Raw genomic sequence first — 19,327 nt, 5'->3', positions numbered from 1 at the left:
CAAGATCAAGATTCATATTCTAAGATGGGCATCATGGCATTTGCCTGTGATCCCAGAATTTGGGAACTGGAGACAGGAGAATCAGATGTTTAAGATCATCCTCAATTGTGTGTATATATGTGTATGTGTCTTTGTGTATGTGTTTGTGTGTGTCTGTCTATCCGTCTGTCTCTGTGTGTATATGTGTGTATGTGTAAGCAAAGACTGGTGCTTCATGGCAGATTCACAGATGTTACCTAGCTAGAAATAACATGAATGTCTACCACAGGCCCACTTGCAGCCAGCCATGTCTGAAGAAGTGCCTCATGGGAGGCAGTGTATGGGGATGCATCTTTTGTCTTTGTTGTCAGCAAAGAGCTGAGGATGGACAGCATTTTGCATGCATGTCATAATGTTCATTTGATTTTTATTTTTTAAACCTGTTCCTGCTGTCATTAGTGTTTCTCTGACTATTGATTGGCAGGAAGCCAGGCTCTGTGGAGCTGTCCCCAAGCTAGTTGATGTCCTTACACTCTAGGGGAGCTGTTTGTAGACCTAAATGCTGTCTTCACAGTTTTAGGGAGCTGTCCACTGGCTTAGTGCTATCCTAACATTCAGGGGGAGCTGTTCCTGGACCAAGGTGCTGCTTTTCCAAAATTAGGGAGCTATCTTAGGCTAGGTACTATCTTCAACCCACACAGTGGTACCTAATACAGTCAGGAATCTGGATCCCACAGTTCCTGAGTGTCATTTCTTACTTCCTCCTGTCAATCAATTGCCTATCCTTCACCTAACACCACAAAGACAGTGAGCTCTCTGCACAAGTATCCCATGGTATAAGAATCCAGGAGGACTCATGGGACAATAAATCTACCCACACAGCTCCTATGAGCAGCCAGTGAGCCAGAGCCTTGCTGTAATAGCCACAAGGAGCTTCTGAGGATTATACTCATGCCTTTGCATCTCTGCTTTCTCTTCATTGTGGGGCAGCTAAATTCCTCTCCCTGATGTCAGGAATAGTTGACCTGCTGGAAGAAGAGGCTATCCATGAAGGACAAGGAAGCCCACCTTTAGATGGGTGCCCATTCCATTTTCAGAGTGGTATGGCTACAGGCTATAAATGTCACTTTCAAGCAGTTACTTACTAATAGAACTGAATTCACAGCCCTGGAATTCTTGTCAGGTCTGATCTTGATTTTTGTTTAGTCCTCAAACCAAAGTCACCAAACTTAATTTTCAAACCTAGCTGATCCCTCCTTTCATACCATGCTATCAGAGAAAGAATGCATTGTCTATATGCTGTATGACCCTCCGGCCTCAGCTCTGCTGCCTCACACTGTGAATGTGTGACACTAATCTGCTTGTCTGTAGGGTGAAGTGATTGTGTCTCATCCACAGACAGAAGAGGATTTGGAAGAGTGAAGATGGGCAGCCCAGGGAAGCTAGGCAGTCAGATCGTAAAGCCAGGGTGCTTTGTGGTTTTTCTACTACTATCTGTGGTGTGGCTGTCAACTGTATGGGAGCTTCCCAGGCTTTTTTGTTCTTATCCTGGTAGGAGGCTGTAGATGCTGAAGGGAGAAAGCAAAGTATGAGTTAGAAATAGCAGAATGGACAGGATGATGGGGAGCAGGGTGAAACATTCTTGCATGTGGCATGGAAGGAGTAGCCATGTCTGTTATGCAGCTTTTTCTTTTGGAAGGCTTATGAACCTACAGATTAAACCATCTGCAGAGGTCCAGGCCAGCATCTACCTACACAGTCCCACTTAACTTTCTGTGAGATTACATGACCCTCAGTTTACCATCTAGTGGCCCTACAACTTCACAGGTTTGTGAAACGAGAGTGAGCACTATGAGCACTGGTTTCTCCTGGTAGGATCCCATCATCTCCACAACAAAGTACAACAACATGCAGGACTCTTCTTCCCTGTCCTGAAGGCAGGAGTTCTTCCTCTCTGTGTCTTTATGCAGGCAGGAAGAACTGCATATGGAAGGTGCTACAAAGTCAGAGCCCTGCTGCAAATTGACACCAAAGGATGTTGAGACATAGATCAAGAAACAGACAGACAGACAGACAGACACACACACACACAGAGAGAGAGAGAGAGAGAGAGAGAGAGAGAGAGAGAGAGAGAGAGAGAGAGAGAAGAGAGAGAGAGAGAAAGAGAGAGAGAGGTAGGGAAGGGAGGGAGAGTCAAATATAGAGAGACAGAGAGGAGAGGAATGGGTCTAGACAGACATATAAATGCAAAGGTGGAGAGAGAGATACACAAAGATACAGAGATTGAGACACACACAGAGGTAGAGAGAGACACACAGAGAAAGAGATAGAGCAGACAGGTTTAGAAAGATAAGCAGACAGACATAGAGATCTATAACAAACTGACAGAGGAAAGGAAAACACTGTTCTCCACAGCTCCCATGGCTAAATGGCCTTCTACCAGTGATCAGTGCTGAATGGCTGGTACCTCCCTTCACTCCCTTGGCAACCAGAGATCCAGTGTGTCATGCTATGAGGCCATCTCATTAAGAAGCCTTGGACATGACCCTCCCCCACTGTTATGCTGGCCAGAGGCTACATCTTGATCAACATGACTGTCAATACTGCCTTTGGGCACACTGGAAAAGATGTGTGTTATATGGCAAACGATGTCTTGATTTGAGTTTCCTGCTTTGTTGTGGATCCTTGGCATGAGAGAATATCTGATGAGCTGAGTGGCCAGTGTGAAAATGAGAGTTTTTGTCTATACAGAGTGTCCTGTGGGACTCTCAGGCCCCCTGGGCCTTCCTGTCAGTCTAAACAATAGCTATACAAGCAGGGATTGGATAGGGACTCCAAGAGAGTCACAGTCGTCTAATAAGGAGGCTTGATGTTGTCGCTAACACTGTAGCCTGAAAATATAACAGCAAGGGGAGCTACTGTCTTGACAACCTGGAAATATGGGCAAATGAGGCAGGCTTCAGCTCTGACCAGCCATGCTGAATGCAATCACTCCATTCTGAAGAGTATTGCTTTTCTGAACCTCTCTGTAGTGTGATATTACTTATCCATTGGTTTCTTTGACCTAGCTTGTTTGTTGATCTTCAAGCTGTTTGAAGACAGGGCCATGTTAGAGTTATTCTTTTCACTAGAAGGTCACCAGAAGGTCAACACATAGTGGCAAGAGCAATGCTGGTGGTGAGGATGCTGCTGATAGTTGGGATGCTGCTGCTGTTGAGGATGCTGATGCTTTACAGGGTGATACTCAAAGGGGAGATTCTATAGATGGTGCTGGGGAGCTGCTACTGTTGGTGGTGAGGATGCCCAGATAGTGGCATCACCACATTCCTCCTCAGAGTCATCTGCTAAGCTAGGTGCATCTGCCATTCATTTCCCTAATCTTGAAATCCACTTTCAAAGCAAGGGAGGTCTGTTTTTTTTTCTGGTTTCCTAAGTAGTAAAAGTATAGCTCAGGAAATCAGATAGGAGGTTCAGAGCTGCGTAGTGCACAGAACTATGTCGGCAGGAGCACTCACCTTCCCAACGTACCCTCTTTCCTGTTTATTTCTCGCTATGGTGAGTGGCTCTGCCCTTCTTTATGCAGTGATAGTTGGTTAAGGTGTGTGCCTAGAGGAAAGTTTCTCCTGCTGTATCTCAGAGAATTCTGGAAATCGTCTCATCTGTATCATGCCATCCTACCTCACCCAGCACCCCAACTGGGTCATCCATATAATTGGAAACTTCTCACAACACAAGTGCCCACCTTGATTTGGAAACTGACCAGTAAGTCTTCCTGATTCTAAGTTGTTAATCTTCAGATGTCTTTCAGATTACCCAATATTACTCCTGGAAATATCTTGTTATCGATAGGTTGAGACTCAAAACTTCTTCAAGGTAGAAGGGGCTGTGGAGACATAAGTAATTTTAAACTCTGGGTGAAATAGAAGGAGGAAGGAAGAGAACAGCTGGAGCCTCCTCCATAGCATCCTTGAATGTCTGACTGTCAGAGGCTCAGTGATAAAAGCAATGATGCAAGTAGCAGCCAGGGATGCCTGCCATGCCTGTCCAGTTACGTGTGATTAATGCTCAGCCGCTCTGTAGCTTGAGTCAGGGTGGTCTAGAATAGACCCCCTCCTTTGAGTCACCAAAGAACAAGTCCCCTTCCAGTATTGTCACCTGCCTTTAGGGTCATAGTTGTCCCCTTTAAGGGCAACATGGGACAAGGGAGTGGGATACTGGGAACCAACATTTTCTGCTATTTTTCCCCAGAGTCTCTGATTTGTGCTGTATGTTGGAATGCTCTTTCCTTCTCTTCCCCTTAATTTGAGTCAGAGCATAAACACTGAAAGCAGATTGTCCGTCCCAGCCTGCTGCACAGATGTTGGACTAAGCCTGGTGTCTCTGCCTGGAGCTGTCCAGTGTGAGCCGCTAATTAGAGATCCTCTGAGTGGAGCCGTCAGGCTGCATCAGAGAGAGGAAAGGATGCTGCAGGCACATTAATGAGCTTTCGGATGTGGGCCCAGCCTCTGGTGTAGCGACCTGACCCAATGTGCAGACAGTCTCCTGGAGAGGAGCAGCAGAGCCTGCAGCTGACTCCTTCACCTGACTTGTGGGGAATGGCTGGAGGGCTGCTCTTTTTAGTGGTATCCTCGCTCTCAAGCCCATCCTCTTCTGACTTTTTATTTTCTAAAAGAACAACTGATTTCATCTTGTCTTGCACACACACACACACACACACACACACCTAAATCATTTAGATGATAGAGTTATGTCATTTTGGAAACAATAACAACAGCAGAGAAGGAATAGAAGTAATGTTGAAACTCTTTCGTCAGAAGATGTAACTTCCAAAAGGTGCAGTGATCTGTTCAAGTTCCTTCATGGGAGCTGCAACATATCAAACATTTCCAGACTTTCAGTTTACTGTAGGAAAACTTTCCTCTTGGGCTGGAAAACTTGCCTCTTGGGCTGGTTAATCTAACCTTAAGCCTGAGAATTAGGACCTGAATCCAGATGCCCAGAACTCCTGTAAAAGCCAGGCACGATGACACATTCCAAAGAAGAGCAGGAAGAGACAGGAGCATCCTTGAGGATTTCAGGCTAGGTAGCCCTGCCAAATTAGTGAGGTCCATGCTCAGTGAGAATTTTTACCTTAAAATAGCAAACCAGTAATAGAAGGCACACGGTGCTAACTTCCAGCTTCCGTATTCACGTGCACATGTGTATGTACCCAGCAGTAAGTCCTCCCTGTCTCTGCCTCTCTTTCTCTCCCCTCTCTGTATGTGTGTCTGTCTCTCTCTGTCTCTGTCTATCCATTCTCCCCCTCTCTCTTGCTCTTACTCACTCTTTCTTGGACATTACCACATGCGAGTCTAAGCTACTTACATTAGTAGCATTTATGGCTGCAAGCCTCACCCAGAGATGTTCCCCTTAACTTAGATGGATCATGTGCTCTGAGCATAAAGGCAAAAGATACCAATGGATGCAGTTTGAAAATACACTTAAGGGCGGAACCCTTGGATCTTCCCCACCATCAAGGCATCTCTCCGTAGGCTTCCAGAACAACCTTCTTTGTTTTGATGACTTCAAAATTGGAATGTAGTGTGTATGTCCATCAAGTATTAATGAAGTCACTTGTCAGAGTAGAATCATGAGATACCTAACATTTCATACCATGCTCATGTAATAAACTTTCATTCTATTCATTCTAGTGACAGAAGGCATAGAGAAGACATGTTCTCCTGCATCTGAGGGGCTATGTCAAGTAGAGAACAAACTGGTGAATAATGGTACAATATGCACTAATGTGCTCCAGCAACATTGCTGTGAAGGACATCAGTGCAGAAAGAGTAGGATTTAGACTCACTTCAGTGACTAATCAGAACTGGGGAAGGAAAGGGGCTTCAGACAAGGCACTTGGAACCTCTGTTAAAGGGGAGTTGTGTTTAGAGAAAGTTATGCTCTAGAGTCACAGAGAACACCAGCATAAGCAGCCGATCCTGATATTTCTCCAGAAAGATGTACAAATGGCCACTGTGCACATAAGCTTTCTCAACATCAATAGTCACCAGAGGAATGCAATCACAGCAAAACAACTACAAAACATGATGATATGGTACTTCCCAGCCACAGGCATGGCTGGTATAAGTAACTATAGTGATAATAAAATGACAGTATTGAAGAGACTCCCAGCCCAATTCTTTATTTGATGGAGGTGAAGAAGAAGCTGGTACCTTTTGCACAGTGTTACATATAATGATAATATGACCCTGTGAATTCATCTCTTGGGCTTATACACAAATGAACCAACATATGTCCTTCTTCCAGACTTGGGAGCATGCAATTATATAATAGAATTATTCAAAGTAGCACAAAGTGGAAGACTAGATGTGATCTGTGAATAAGCACAATGTGGTAACAATACAGAGGAGACTCACTCAGCCCAAAACAGGAATGGAGACCTTGGCACATGCCATGAAGTAGGCCAGAAGCAAATGGCCACATTTATGAAGGTCAATTTACAAAAGTGTCTGCAGAGGAACAAGCTTTTGGGTACATAAAGTAAGACTTGTTGCCTGGGGTGATGAGAAATGAATGGGAACCTGAATAATGTTATGGGATTTTTTTAGTGGTGATGTTTGCACATCTGTGAACCCACTCAAACCCACAGGATTGTGTGATTTCATGGCCTGCTACATCTCTAGAAAGTGCTACTTAAAAACCATTGCCATGGTAACTAAGAAGTGTGGAGCTTAGCCAGTCAACAAGGCTCATATGTCAGAGTAGCTTTCCACCATTGGGCCATTCGGACAGAGCCCAGGCCTCCCGAGCATGGGTGGTTGATGGTGAACATATAACCTTACTTCTTCTCTTCTTTCCCTCTAGGGTGAGGACTCTTCCCCTGAGAACATCCTGACCTACGTGGCCCACACATCTGCACTGACCTATCCTCCTGCCACCCGGGTCAAGTATCCTGATAACCTTCTGAGGCCCCTTAGCCGGTTCCAGCCAGATGAGCTCAGCCCCAAGGTAGACAGTGACATAGACAAACAGAAGCTGATTGCAGCACTGGGTGCCTACACTGCTCAGAGGCGTCCTGGAGAAAATGACCCAGAGCCACGGTACCTTGTACATAGTCCTGTGAGAGCGCCAAGGCCGTTCTCAGCCAATGCTTTGTCTCAGAGATGGCCTCCACCTCCTGGAGACTCCAAAGACTCCCTGAGTATGGGCGATGGTGAGTATTTTGGTAACCTACTCTCACTGTACCGATGGTTTCTTCCTGGAGGGTATTTCCATCACATGCCTATTGTAGACACAATGTGACAAAGTGATCTTATGTAGGTTCAGAGTCCTTCATTATGGAGAGGAATCCTGCCATGGGAATGCCCTCAGTAGCTGGGGAAGAGGCAAGTGCTCTGGGTGTAGCTCTTACCCTTTAAGACTAAACCCTGGACTGTGTCATCTGTCCCGTGTTTTACAGCGCAGACAAGGAATGTTGTGGGGTGTTCCATGCCATGGCCAAATTTATGGCTAATCCCCAGATATGGTTAAGTAGTTACTCTTCAGAGGCATCCAGCCTACAGTTAGTACCAAGCACAGTGCAGTGGTGTATAGTGTAGACCTCAATGTGGCCCTTATCAGTGCTGTGGTTTTCAGTCTTATGGTAAGAGTGGTGAATTTGTGTGGCTGTCTACAGGGCCTGGGGGCCATTTTAGGGGGATGGTAGCTTAGGTGCTTGCTGGCTCCTGCTCCTTTATAGCTTATAGAATGCTCTAGTCCCTTTGTTTTCTAATAACCTTTCTCTAAAACAATCTCAAAGTAGACATATTGTGCTGAGATGCGTGGATTCTCCAGCTAAGCAGAGAGCAGCCTGAGCAGTCAGCTGAGGACTGCTGTGGAAGTGCTTGTCAGCTACTAGCAAAGCTCAGTTTCCATCCACAGTCCTGGTTCTCCCTGATGCTTTCCAGACAGACAGCCTCACTTGCATGTTTTCCTTGCCTGTTAGAATGTTGTTAACATGTTCAGGAATGCAGCTACCACATGGGTATTAAGACTATTTCCTTCTCGTTGCTGATTGAGGGACAGCATGCATGAGCCAGGTGGTGTGCCCACTAGAGATACTGCATCCACACTCTGGTTGCTAAGAAGACTGTAGCCAACAGCTGCTCTTTCCTTACAGTATTGTGCTTGTGCTGGCATTCCTCTCAGTTTGAAGCACCAGCACTTTGGGGGACCCCCTTATCTTGACCACATGGCCTTCTGCACCTCCCCAGCTCCTAGGCTTTCTTAACTGGACTTACTTGTCAGCATAGGTCTGCACAGGCTCCTGTCTTACTTATAGACAGAGAACTTGGCCCTTGCCCCATACCTCAGTAAGTCTGCTAAGGGGAGATGCCTGTGCCTTATCTGTGTCCCCTGCTGTTTATCCTCTCTGGTCAGATAGGGTTCTCTTCTCTCTGACTCCCCTTACTCTATTTCTTTTCCCATCTCCCACACCCTAAAAAATAAAAATACCATTTATTGTTGGACTCTGCTATAGTGATTAAAACTGAGAAGAGGGAGATACCACTTTTCTACCAATGGATGAAAATCTAACTGGAAAATTGGATACTTGTGGATAGATTGTCCCCACCTACAGTCTTCATGGCCCTGTGGTTCTGCTGCTTGGACAGTGACCTGGCTATGTTCCCAAGCTGCTGTACAAATGGTCTTCTTAACCTCACTGCATGCTTTTAAAAGCACCACATAAAATGCCAAACTCACTCACTCACGCACAGACACACACACACACACACACACACACAAAACCACCACTACTACCACCACCACCACCACCACCACCACCAACAACAACAACAACAACAACAATAACAAGTCATAACTGGGTGGGGAACCCTGTGCTGTGCTGTGTCACAGGAAACCCCGTGCATGTCACAGTAGCTTCAGCGCATGGCCTGGATCTCCATGCTTCTACACCCCCACCATTCCCACATGATTTTGGACTGAACTCAGTCACTGTTATTGTACCTGCCCATGCTCTATCAGGGTACAGAGAGATGAGGACCAATGTGTAGACCCAACCACGGTGACATCATTGCACATGAACATTCATAGTGACAGGGCCACAGAGTGTCTTTTCAGGGTTTACCCTTCCCGACTGCATCATGGCTCTCACAGCAGAGTCTATGCAGGTCTTTGGGCTTCTGGAAACATCTAGGCTTTTCTTCATTCTCACCTGCAGTTGCTTTTCTCAGCACCCAGGTCAGTTTTCTGATGGAGTTTATCATATTATAAGTTTTTGCTGATTGTATACCAGTGATGTTTAACTACTTCTGCTCTGTGCCTGGCATACAACTGTTCCTGTTAGACCTTAGGGGATTTGTGGGGATGCTTTGTGCTTCTGGGTGCTGCCCACTGCCTGGCCCTTGTTTCTTTTAAGTTTGCTGGTGGGGTGGGTCACTGACCCCTCATGGCAGGCTCTGGCTTTGTCATTTCTATAGCTCATGGACTGGAAAGTTTCTCAGTTCCTTGGTTTTCTGAGCCAATTCTAGAAAAACCACTCCAACCCAATCCTCTCCTTAGAATATTAAGATGGATTTGTAGTGAATGTCCCAAACTCCTATTGTGGCCCATGAGCTCAGAGAAGGCAGGGCACCACGCTCTCCTGTTGTAGCTTGTATCCTGGGACTAGCTTGGACAGTTGCATTGTTTGGTGGGCGAATGAATGAGTGGACACATCTTCAAATTATTCCAAGCATTGTTCACTCAAAAGCTGTGTTGTCATCAACTTCACTTTCCAGGAGGGAAAAATATCACTCAGAGGTTAATGGTACACGAGCAAACACCTGGATCACTTTGGGGAAAGCTGGATTCACCAAGAACCAGCTGCCTAGATATCAACTAAACGCTATTTAGTTTTCTGCTCTGGCTAACAGCTCCTGGGTTTTGGTCACTGAATCACAGTTTTGATTCCTTTTACATATGTGAATATGGAATTACCACACAACAGAGCAGACAATGCCCCAGCTAGACACACTACAACACCAAGTGAAACCTCTAATGCCAGGAACGGGCCTGGTAGAAGACTCTTGGTTGTGTGCCTAACCCACTGCGAAAATGACAAGTATATACATTTGCTTAACAGATTCACGACAGTCATCCTACTCCCCCCAGGAGATGTGGGGGGTCCCCGTGCTTCACAGGACTTGGGAGGCTCTTCCCTGAGTCCCACCATAGGTAGTAGGGTCCTCATGACTTCACAGGACTTGGGAGGCTCTTCCCTGAGTCCCACCATAGGTAGTAGGGTCCTCATGACTTCACAGGACTTGGGAGGCTCTTCCCTGAGTCCCACCATAGGCAGTAGGGTCCTCATGACTTCACAGGACTTGGGAGGCTCTTCCCTGAGTCCCACCATAGGTAGTAGGGTCCTCATGACTTTACAGGACTTGGGAGGCTCTTCCCTGAGTCCCACCATAGGTAGTAGGGTCCTCATGACTTTACAGGACTTGGGAGGCTCTTCCCTGAGTCCCACCATAGGTAGTAGGGTCCTCATGACTTCACAGGACTTGTGAGGCTCTTCCCTGAGTCCCACCATAGGTAGTAGGGTCCTCATGACTTCACAGGACTTGGGAGGCTCTTCCCTGAGTCCCACCATAGGCAGTAGGGTCCTCATGACTTCACAGGACTTGGGAGGCTCTTCCCTGAGTCCCACCATAGGTAGTAGGGTCCTCATGACTTCACAGGACTTGGGAGGCTCTTCCCTGAGTCCCACCATAGGTAGTAGGGTCCTCATGACTTCACAGGACTTGGGAGGCTCTTCCCTGAGTCCCACCATAGGTAGTAGGGTCCTCATGACTTCACAGGACTTGGGAGGCTCTTCCCTGAGTCCCACCATAGGTAGTAGGGTCCTCATGACTTCACAGGACTTGTGAGGCTCTTCCCTGAGTCCCACCATAGGTAGTAGGGTCCTCATGACTTTACAGGACTTGGGAGGCTCTTCCCTGAGTCCCACCATAGGTAGTAGGGTCCTCATGACTTCACAGGACTTGGGAGGCTCTTCCCTGAGTCCCACCATAGGTAGTAGGGTCCTCATGACTTCACAGGACTTGTGAGGCTCTTCCCTGAGTCCCACCATAGGTAGTAGGGTCCTCATGACTTTACAGGACTTGGGAGGCTCTTCCCTGAGTCCCATCATAGGTAGTAGGGTCCTCATGACTTCACAGGACTTGGGAGGCTCTTCCCTGAGTCCCACCATAGGTAGTAGGGTCCTCATGACTTTACAGGACTTGGGAGGCTCTTCCCTGAGTCCCACCATAGGTAGTAGGGTCCTCATGACTTCACAGGACTTGTGAGGCTCTTCCCTGAGTCCCACCATAGGTAGTAGGGTCCTCATGACTTTACAGGACTTGGGAGGCTCTTCCCTGAGTCCCATCATAGGTAGTAGGGTCCTCATGACTTCACAGGACTTGGGAGGCTCTTCCCTGAGTCCCACCATAGGTAGTAGGGTCCTCATGACTTGTCCCTTTATTCTTTCACTTGGACTAGTTCTCTCTCCCCAGTCCCGGAACGAAAACTTAAGGGGCATAAAGTTCTGCATCCATTTTTGTTGTTGCTGTTTTACATTTTTTAAACTGAAGGTCTAGCCAGGTGGCTCATTGTGTAAGAGTTCTTACTGCACAAGCATGAGTACCTGAAGTCAGATACCAGTATCCACTGAAACCCTGGGAATGGCCAGGACGTTCCTGTAAGCCCAGCACTATGGGAGCAGGCAGGAGGATGACTGGAGCCAAGTGGCCTAACTCCAGGTTTGGTGAGAAACTGCCTCAAGAACAAAAATGAAAGTGACAGAGCAAGTGCCCTGAGAGCCTCCTCTGGTCTCCACATGCACACAGGCAAGCACTTGCACAGAGCAGCTTGGCTTTTATTTTCTCATTCCTTACCAAGGTCACATATGTAATACTTTCTCCTTCTTTGCCTTGTAACTGTAAGAAATGAGAAGATAGAGTGCTTGAATGGACAGTCCTATGAAACACACCCTAAAAACAGTGGGTGCCTGCCCCAGCATGCATCTGGGGCACTTCTTACATACTTACCTCTGAGAAATGAATGATGCTTAACTGCAATGCACCCCTCAAACTGTAGACAGAACATTTTCCCATTGTTGGGTTGTTTTCAGTGGATTCAGACAATATAGTGATATGAAAACTCAGAAGAAGAGAGAATAAAATAACTTTTTTTCCTGAATTTTTTGAAAATAAGCAACATTTAAATGGACTTCAGCAATCAAATGGACTATGTGTATTTCACTCAAAAGAGGCACGGTCAATTCTTCAGGATGATGGGGGTGTCAGAGCTGATGATGACAATGGTGGTGGTGGTGATGATGGTGGTGATGATGAGGGTCATTGTAGAGATGTCGATGGTGATAAAAACAATAATTAAAGCAGTGTGATGTGATAGTGAAGAGGCTAATGATGGTGGGATGTTAAACGGTGATGGTGGTCATGGTGATGATAAAAATTGTAAGGTCATAGGGATAGTAAAGGTGGTTAGGATGGACACAAGATCAGTGGTGATCATGGTGAGGATGATAATGATGGAATGGTAAAGATGGTTGTTATGGTGATGGTGATGGTAAGGTGGTGAAGATGGTGGATGTGGGGTAGTAAAGGTGGGGCTGATAGTAAGGATAACAGTGGTGGTGGTGGTGGTGGTGGTGGTGGTGGTGGTGGTGGTGGTGGTGGTGAAGGTGGTGACCGTTAAGATATCCGTGATGGTGACAGTAAGGAATGATGATGAAGATGGGGAGTGTGCTGAAGGTGAGGAATGGCAAAGGTGGATGGGGGTGAATATAGAAAGCAAGATAAGTGTGGGTGTGACTAAACCATCCTTCCTGTATATTACTATATACTACAGAGCAAATGCTATTATGTGTGATTCACATCTTGCTCACCGAAGCAGGTTTGCAGTGAACCGTCTGCATGCTATCACTCGCTCACTAAAGCATGTAACGTTTTGTTTGGGCAACCCTGCAAAGACATATAATTTTAGTGGGTCAGGCCTGCACAGCTGTGCATACAGAGTCACTGTGAGGTGATCTCCTATTCCAGGACTACATATTTGATGTTCTGACATTTCATGTAATTGCCCTGCTAGAGCTCACACAAAGCATTGAAAGCTACTTAAAATGTCATTATGAGCTGGCAAGAGCTCGGAGATGTGTAGTTCAACGGACAGAACAGAGGCGGGTCTACTTTGATGGAATTTAACTGTGCTGATCTGTACTCTGTCTTCCAGCAGGGCAGCTGAGCTTTTAGAGAAGCAATTTTTTTTAGTACAACCCCTTAAGGGGTTGACAGTAACACCTTCATGATACTTAGTGAAAACAGAAGATGCCTGGTGCATACTTCATAGCAGTTATGTAGAGATGGCTTCCGTTTGTACTACTGACTCCCTATTTGCTAGCCAGCAACCTAGAACCTTCCACGGCGTCCCTCAAGTTCTCCTAAAGCTATCATTCATTATAGGCACCCATGGGGAAATTCATTCTTTGATGAGAAGTAGCACTTGTAGAAGCCACATTTATTTCATCTGGAAGATGGAGGTGTCTGTTTCATGGCTCCACCACAGCCGTGGACATGGCTGTTGGTCATGTCTCATTTTATGTGACTTCATCTTCAAAGCACGGGGCCATGGATGGCAGTGTACACATTCCGTAATGCCACTATATTTCCTCCATCTTTTGATGAGATGAGAAAGAAGTGGACAGGACCATTGGAGAATTTGCTTCTGAAGTTGTATGTCAGAGCAGAAGGTGAGTAGAAGAGTAGGACCACCTTCTGGATGACCAAGCCAAGTGCTGGGCACATGAAAGGTAACCTCCCTGATTCATTGCATTTGGTTTTCTCAAAGCCTCATTTGGGTTAAAATTATTGAGAGGCCTCAGGAAGTTGGATGGGTACCCTAGATCCCAGGAGCATGTATGGCAGAGCTGGGCTTGACCTGGATCTGGCGACTCTAGTACAAGTTGCTTTTCCATGTGATGATGCTTGTCTGGAAGAGTGAATTCCACTGGTTATGAATGTTTTGGAGCTCTGCACAACTAATTTGCCCATAAGCAGCAGGAACGCCTGACATTGTTTCTAGCAGAACTAGTGTAAGACCTAGTTCTGGTCTTTTCAGGGATTAGGAATTTCTGGGCTAGGGGGCAGGCAGCAGGAAATGTCACATCAGGACCTTGAGTCTCACAGCTGACCTGAGAATGAGGTAGCATCAACCAAGAAGAGAAGCCTTTTATTTTTGAGCTCCTAAGAAAGGCTCTGCAGGTTGAGGATAGAGAACAGACACTTGCCCTGTGCTCGAGGAAGCTCTGGGTAGGGAGGGACCACTTATGCAGACTGGGAAGTTTGGCTGTTGGTGATCACTAGAACCATATACAAAGCTGTCATTCATCTACAAATGTTCTTGCCTGCCTTGGAAAGTGCTCTCAGAGCATGTGCTGGATCTCACTCACATATAGACACCTCTTCTTGTATGCATACTTGCAGAGGGTAGCATCTTCCAAACACATAGCCTCTTGATTAAGGGATTGAACTCATTTTTACACTATATTCCAAGAACACATACAGATTGCATTCCATGTGCTTATAATGAGGTCTAATGTACATCCAGAAATTGTTTTAATTACTTTTTATTCTATCTCATTTACATATTTTATTAATTTTTTATTAAATATCCAATTTATTCTTCTCTGTTATAATTTAGACTCCAAAGTTAAAACAGTAAGCTCCAACCCCTGATGAGGTATAATTTAAATTTTATCTTTTAAAAACCAGTAAATTAATTTTTTTTAAGTGAATATATTATTATTTATTGGAAGCCTAAACAAAGAGTTACAATTTATTTATCCCACAAACTGTTAGTATGCTAAACTGTATTCTAGGCTTAGGCACATTTAAGGCTCACGAGGATCAACTGAGCTGTGAACCTAGAATGTTGTGGTTCTTGGCAAATGTTGTAATCTTGTTTCTGAGAGGACTGGTCTTCAGAGAGTGGTTCTAGCCAAGGAGATATCAGAGAAAATGTCTTGAGGATGTGGGGTCTCCTTTTTTTTTTTTTTTTGTCTTTTTTTTTTATTTGATATAATTTATTTACATTTCAAATGATTTCCCCTTTTCTAGCCCCCCCCCCACTCCCCGAAAGTCCCGTAAGCCCCCTTCTCTTCCCCTGTCCTCCCTCCCACCCCTTCCCAGTTACCCGTTCTGGTTTTGCCAAATACTGTTTCACTGAGTCTTTCCAGAACCAGGGACCACTCCTGCTTTCTTCTTGTATCTCATTTGATGTGTGGATTATGTTTTGGGTATTCCAGTTTTCTAGGTTAATAACCACTTATTAGTGAGTGCATACCATGATTCACCTTTTGAGTCTGGGTTACCTCACTTAGTATGATGTTCTCTAGCTCCATCCATTTGCCTAAGAATTTCATGAATTCATTGTTTCTAATGGCTGAATAGTACTCCATTGTGTAGATATACCACATTTTTTGTATCCACTCTTCTGTTGAGGGATACCTGGGTTCTTTCCAGCATCTGGCAATTATAAATAGGGCTGCTATGAACATAGTAGAGCATGTATCCTTATTACATGGTGGGGAATCCTCTGGGTATATGCCCAGGAGTGGTATAGCAGGATCTTCTGGAAGTGAGGTGCCCAGTTTTCGGAGGAACCGCCAGACTGCTTTCCAGAGTGGTTGTACCAATTTGCAACCCCACCAGCAGTGGAGGAGTGTTCCTCTTTCTCCGCACCCTCTCCAACACCTGCTGTCTCCTGAATTTTTAATCTTAGCCATTCTGACTGGTGTAAGATGAAATCTTAGGGTTGTTTTGATTTGCATTTCCCTAATGACTAATGAAGTGGAGCATTTTTTAAGATGCTTCTCCGCCATCCGAAGTTCTTCAGGTGAGAATTCTTTGTTTAACTCTGTACCCCATTTTTTAATAGGGTTGTTCGGTTTTCTGGAGTCTAACTTCTTGAGTTCTTTATATATATTGGATATTAGCCCTCTATCTGATGTAGGATTGGTGAAGATCTTTTCCCAATTTGTTGGTTGCCGATCTGTCCTCTTGATGGTGTCCTTTGCCTTACAGAAACTCTGTAACCTTATGAGGTCCCATTTGTCAATTCTTGCTCTTAGAGCATACGCTATTGGTGTTCTGTTCAGAAACTTTCTCCCTGTACCGATGTCCTCAAGGGTCTTCCCCAGTTTCTTTTCTATTAGCTTCAGAGTGTCTGGCTTTATGTGGAGGTCCTTGATCCATTTGGATTTGAGCTTAGTACAAGGAGACAAGGATGGATCAATTCGCATTCTTCTGCATGCTGACCTCCAGTTGAACCAGCACCATTTGTTGAAAAGGCTATCTTTTTTCCATTGGATGTTTTCAGCCTCTTTGTCGAGGATCAAGTGGCCATAGGTGTGTGGGTTCATTTCTGGATCTTCAATCCTGTTCCATTGATCCTCCTGCCTGTCACTGTACCAATACCATGCAGTTTTTTAACACTATTGCTCTGTAGTATTGCTTGAGGTCAGGGATACTGATTCCCCCAGATTTTCTTTTGTTGCTGAGAATAGTTTTAGCTATCCTGGGTTTTTTGTTGTTCCAGATGAATTTGATAATTGCTCTTTCTAACTCTGTGAAGAATTGAGTTGGGATTTTGATGGGTATTGCATTGAATCTGTATAGTGCTTTAGGCAAAATGGCCATTTTAACTATATTGATTCTACCGATCCATGAGCATGGGAGGTTTTCCCATTTTTTGAGGTCTTCTTCCATTTCCTTCTTCAGAGTCTTGAAGTTCTTGCCATACAGATCTTTCGCATGTTTGGTAAGAGTCACCCCAAGATACTTTATACTGTTTGTGGCTATTGTGAAGGGGGTCATTTCCCTAATTTCTTTCTCAGCCTGTTTATCCTTTGAGTATAGGAAGGCCACTGATTTGCTTGAGTTGATTTTGTAACCTGCCACTTTGCTGAAGTTGTTTATCAGCTGTAGGAGCTCTCTAGTGGAGTTCTTTGGGTCACTTAGGTAGACGATCATGTCGTCTGCAAATAATGATAGTTTGACTTCCTCCTTTCCAATTTGTATCCCTTTGACCTCCTTATGTTGTCGAATTGCCCGAGCTAGTACCTCAAGTACAATATTGAAAAGATAAGGAGAAAGGGGGCAGCCTTGTCTGGTCCCTGATTTCAGTGGGATTGCTTCAAGTTTCTCTCCGTTTAGTTTGATGCTGGCTACCGGTTTGCTGTATATTGCTTTTACTATGTTTAGGTATGGGCCTTGAATTCCTGTTCTCTCCAAGACTTTAAGCATGAAAGGATGCTGAATTTTGTCAAATGCTTTTTCAGCATCCAATGAAATGACCATGTGGTTTTGTTCTTTGAGTTTGTTTATGTAGTGGATTGTATTGATGGATTTCCGTATATTGAACCAACCCTGCATTCCCGGGATAAAGCCTACTTGATCATGGTGGATGATCGTTTTGATGTGTTCTTGGATTCGGTTGGCAAGAATTTTGTTGAGTATTTTTGCATCGATGTTCATAAGGGAAATTGGTCTGAAGTTCTCTTTCTTTGTTGGATCTTTGTGTGGCTTTGGTATCAGCGTAATTGTGACTTCGTAGAAGGAATTGGGTAGTGTTCCTTCTGTTTCTATTTTGTGGAATAGTTTGAAGAGTATTGGTGTTAACTCTTCTTTGAAGGTCTGGTAGAATTCTGCACTGAAACCATCTGGTCCTGTGCTTTTTTTGGTTGGAAGACTTTCTATGACTCCTTCTATTTCTTTAGGCTTTATGGGACTGTTTAGATGGTCTAGTTGGTCCTGATTTAATTTTGGTATTTGGTATCTGTCAAGGAAAAACCAGTAAATTAATTTTTTGATAATAAAAATATGTAACAGATTTCTAAAAATAATTTCAAAAATGAAGGGGTTTAGGCTTTGAATATTTTAAAGATTTATAGTAAGTTTGGAAAGATGCTTTTCTGTTTATGTCAGCTTGTCAGCTTGCAGGGTGAAATACATGCAGTGGTTTACAAATAGATTATTTTGCAAAAGTTTGGAGGCTATTTAGTTGAAATTCTGAAAAGAAAGTTGCTGCCTGAACACTGAAATGTGTGACAGGTGGGGTGACAGTCAGCCTGAATACCTGTCTGTTTTATGAGGAAAAAAATAGTGGTGGAAAATGTCACTCGGTCACCTCATGGGGCTTGTTTCTTTGTTTTGTTTTGAGACACGAACTTGTTATATAGTCCAAATGACCTGAACCTCTTCCTCTGAAGAAAAGACTGAAAATTAAGGGCGTAATTTTATGGAAGACTACAATATTGTCCACAGACACACATACAAACCACAAACATCCATATGTACCATATACACATATACATGCATATATAAATAAATGCATACCACACATCCATGACAGACTCTTGCACATTCATACACATATCTATATATACCCAAAATGTTTTGAATCTCGAAAGACTTAGTATATATCGTAAGTGTCTTAGGTAGGGGTTTGCTGCTGTGAAGAGACATCATGACCAAGGCAACTCTTATAAGGAAAACATTTAATTGGGACAGGCTTACAGGTTCAGAGGGTCATTCCATTATCATCAAAGCAAGAGCATGGTGGCATCCAGGCAGGCATGGTGCAGGAGGAGCTGAGAGTCCTACATATTCATTTGAATTTGGCTAGCAGAAGACTGGATTCCAGGCAGCTAGAATGAGGGTCTTAAACCCCACACCCACAATGACACACCTACTCCAACAAGGTCATACCTATTCCAACAGGGCCACACCTTCTAATAGTGCCACTTCCTGGGCAGAGCATATACAAACCACCACAATAAGAAAACTTAATTTCTATGCCTGGCCAACCATTAGGATACTGTGAGCCAGGTGTGGTGGTACAGACCTGTAATCCTAGTTCTTCAGAGGATGGATGCATACATGGAGATAGATGGATGGTTCGTTGGGTTTATTGGTTGGTAGATAGGTGAAGATTAATGATAGATGAATGTAGAGAGATTGAAAGGATTGGTGGAGAGAGAGAGAGAGAGAGAGAGAGAGAGAGAGAGAGAGAGAGAGAGAGAGAGAGAGAGAGAGAGAGAGAACTTGAGTGGATAAGAGGTTGTTGAATGGAGCTTGGAGCCTGACTTTAATAGCTAAAATTCACATTTTATTTTTATATATAAGCTTATACTTTGACAAAAAGTAGTATTAAAAGTGATTATCTTTTTTAAAATTAGGGTTTTATATGTGTGAGAGTCTTGCCTGAGTTTATGTATGTGAACCATGGGCAGGCCTGGAGGCCAGGA

The 19,327-nt window shown here is 44.5% G+C and overlaps 1 protein-coding gene across 1 annotated transcript in view; it reads left to right on the top strand.

Moving 5' to 3' along the window:
* Ptprn2 (protein tyrosine phosphatase receptor type N2) overlaps positions 1-19,327 on the top strand; it is a 756,234-nt gene that overhangs the window by 317,847 nt on the left and 419,060 nt on the right. Inside the window, exon 6 of the mRNA XM_052184845.1 lies at positions 6,844-7,192. Coding sequence (XP_052040805.1) covers positions 6,844-7,192 — 349 coding nt within the window. The remainder of the gene's footprint in view (positions 1-6,843; positions 7,193-19,327) is intronic.

Source organism: Apodemus sylvaticus, chromosome 6 (genome assembly GCF_947179515.1).
Source record: "Apodemus sylvaticus chromosome 6, mApoSyl1.1, whole genome shotgun sequence".
NCBI lineage: Eukaryota > Metazoa > Chordata > Mammalia > Rodentia > Muridae > Apodemus > Apodemus sylvaticus.
This window is presented reverse-complemented; position numbering and strand designations above follow the sequence as displayed.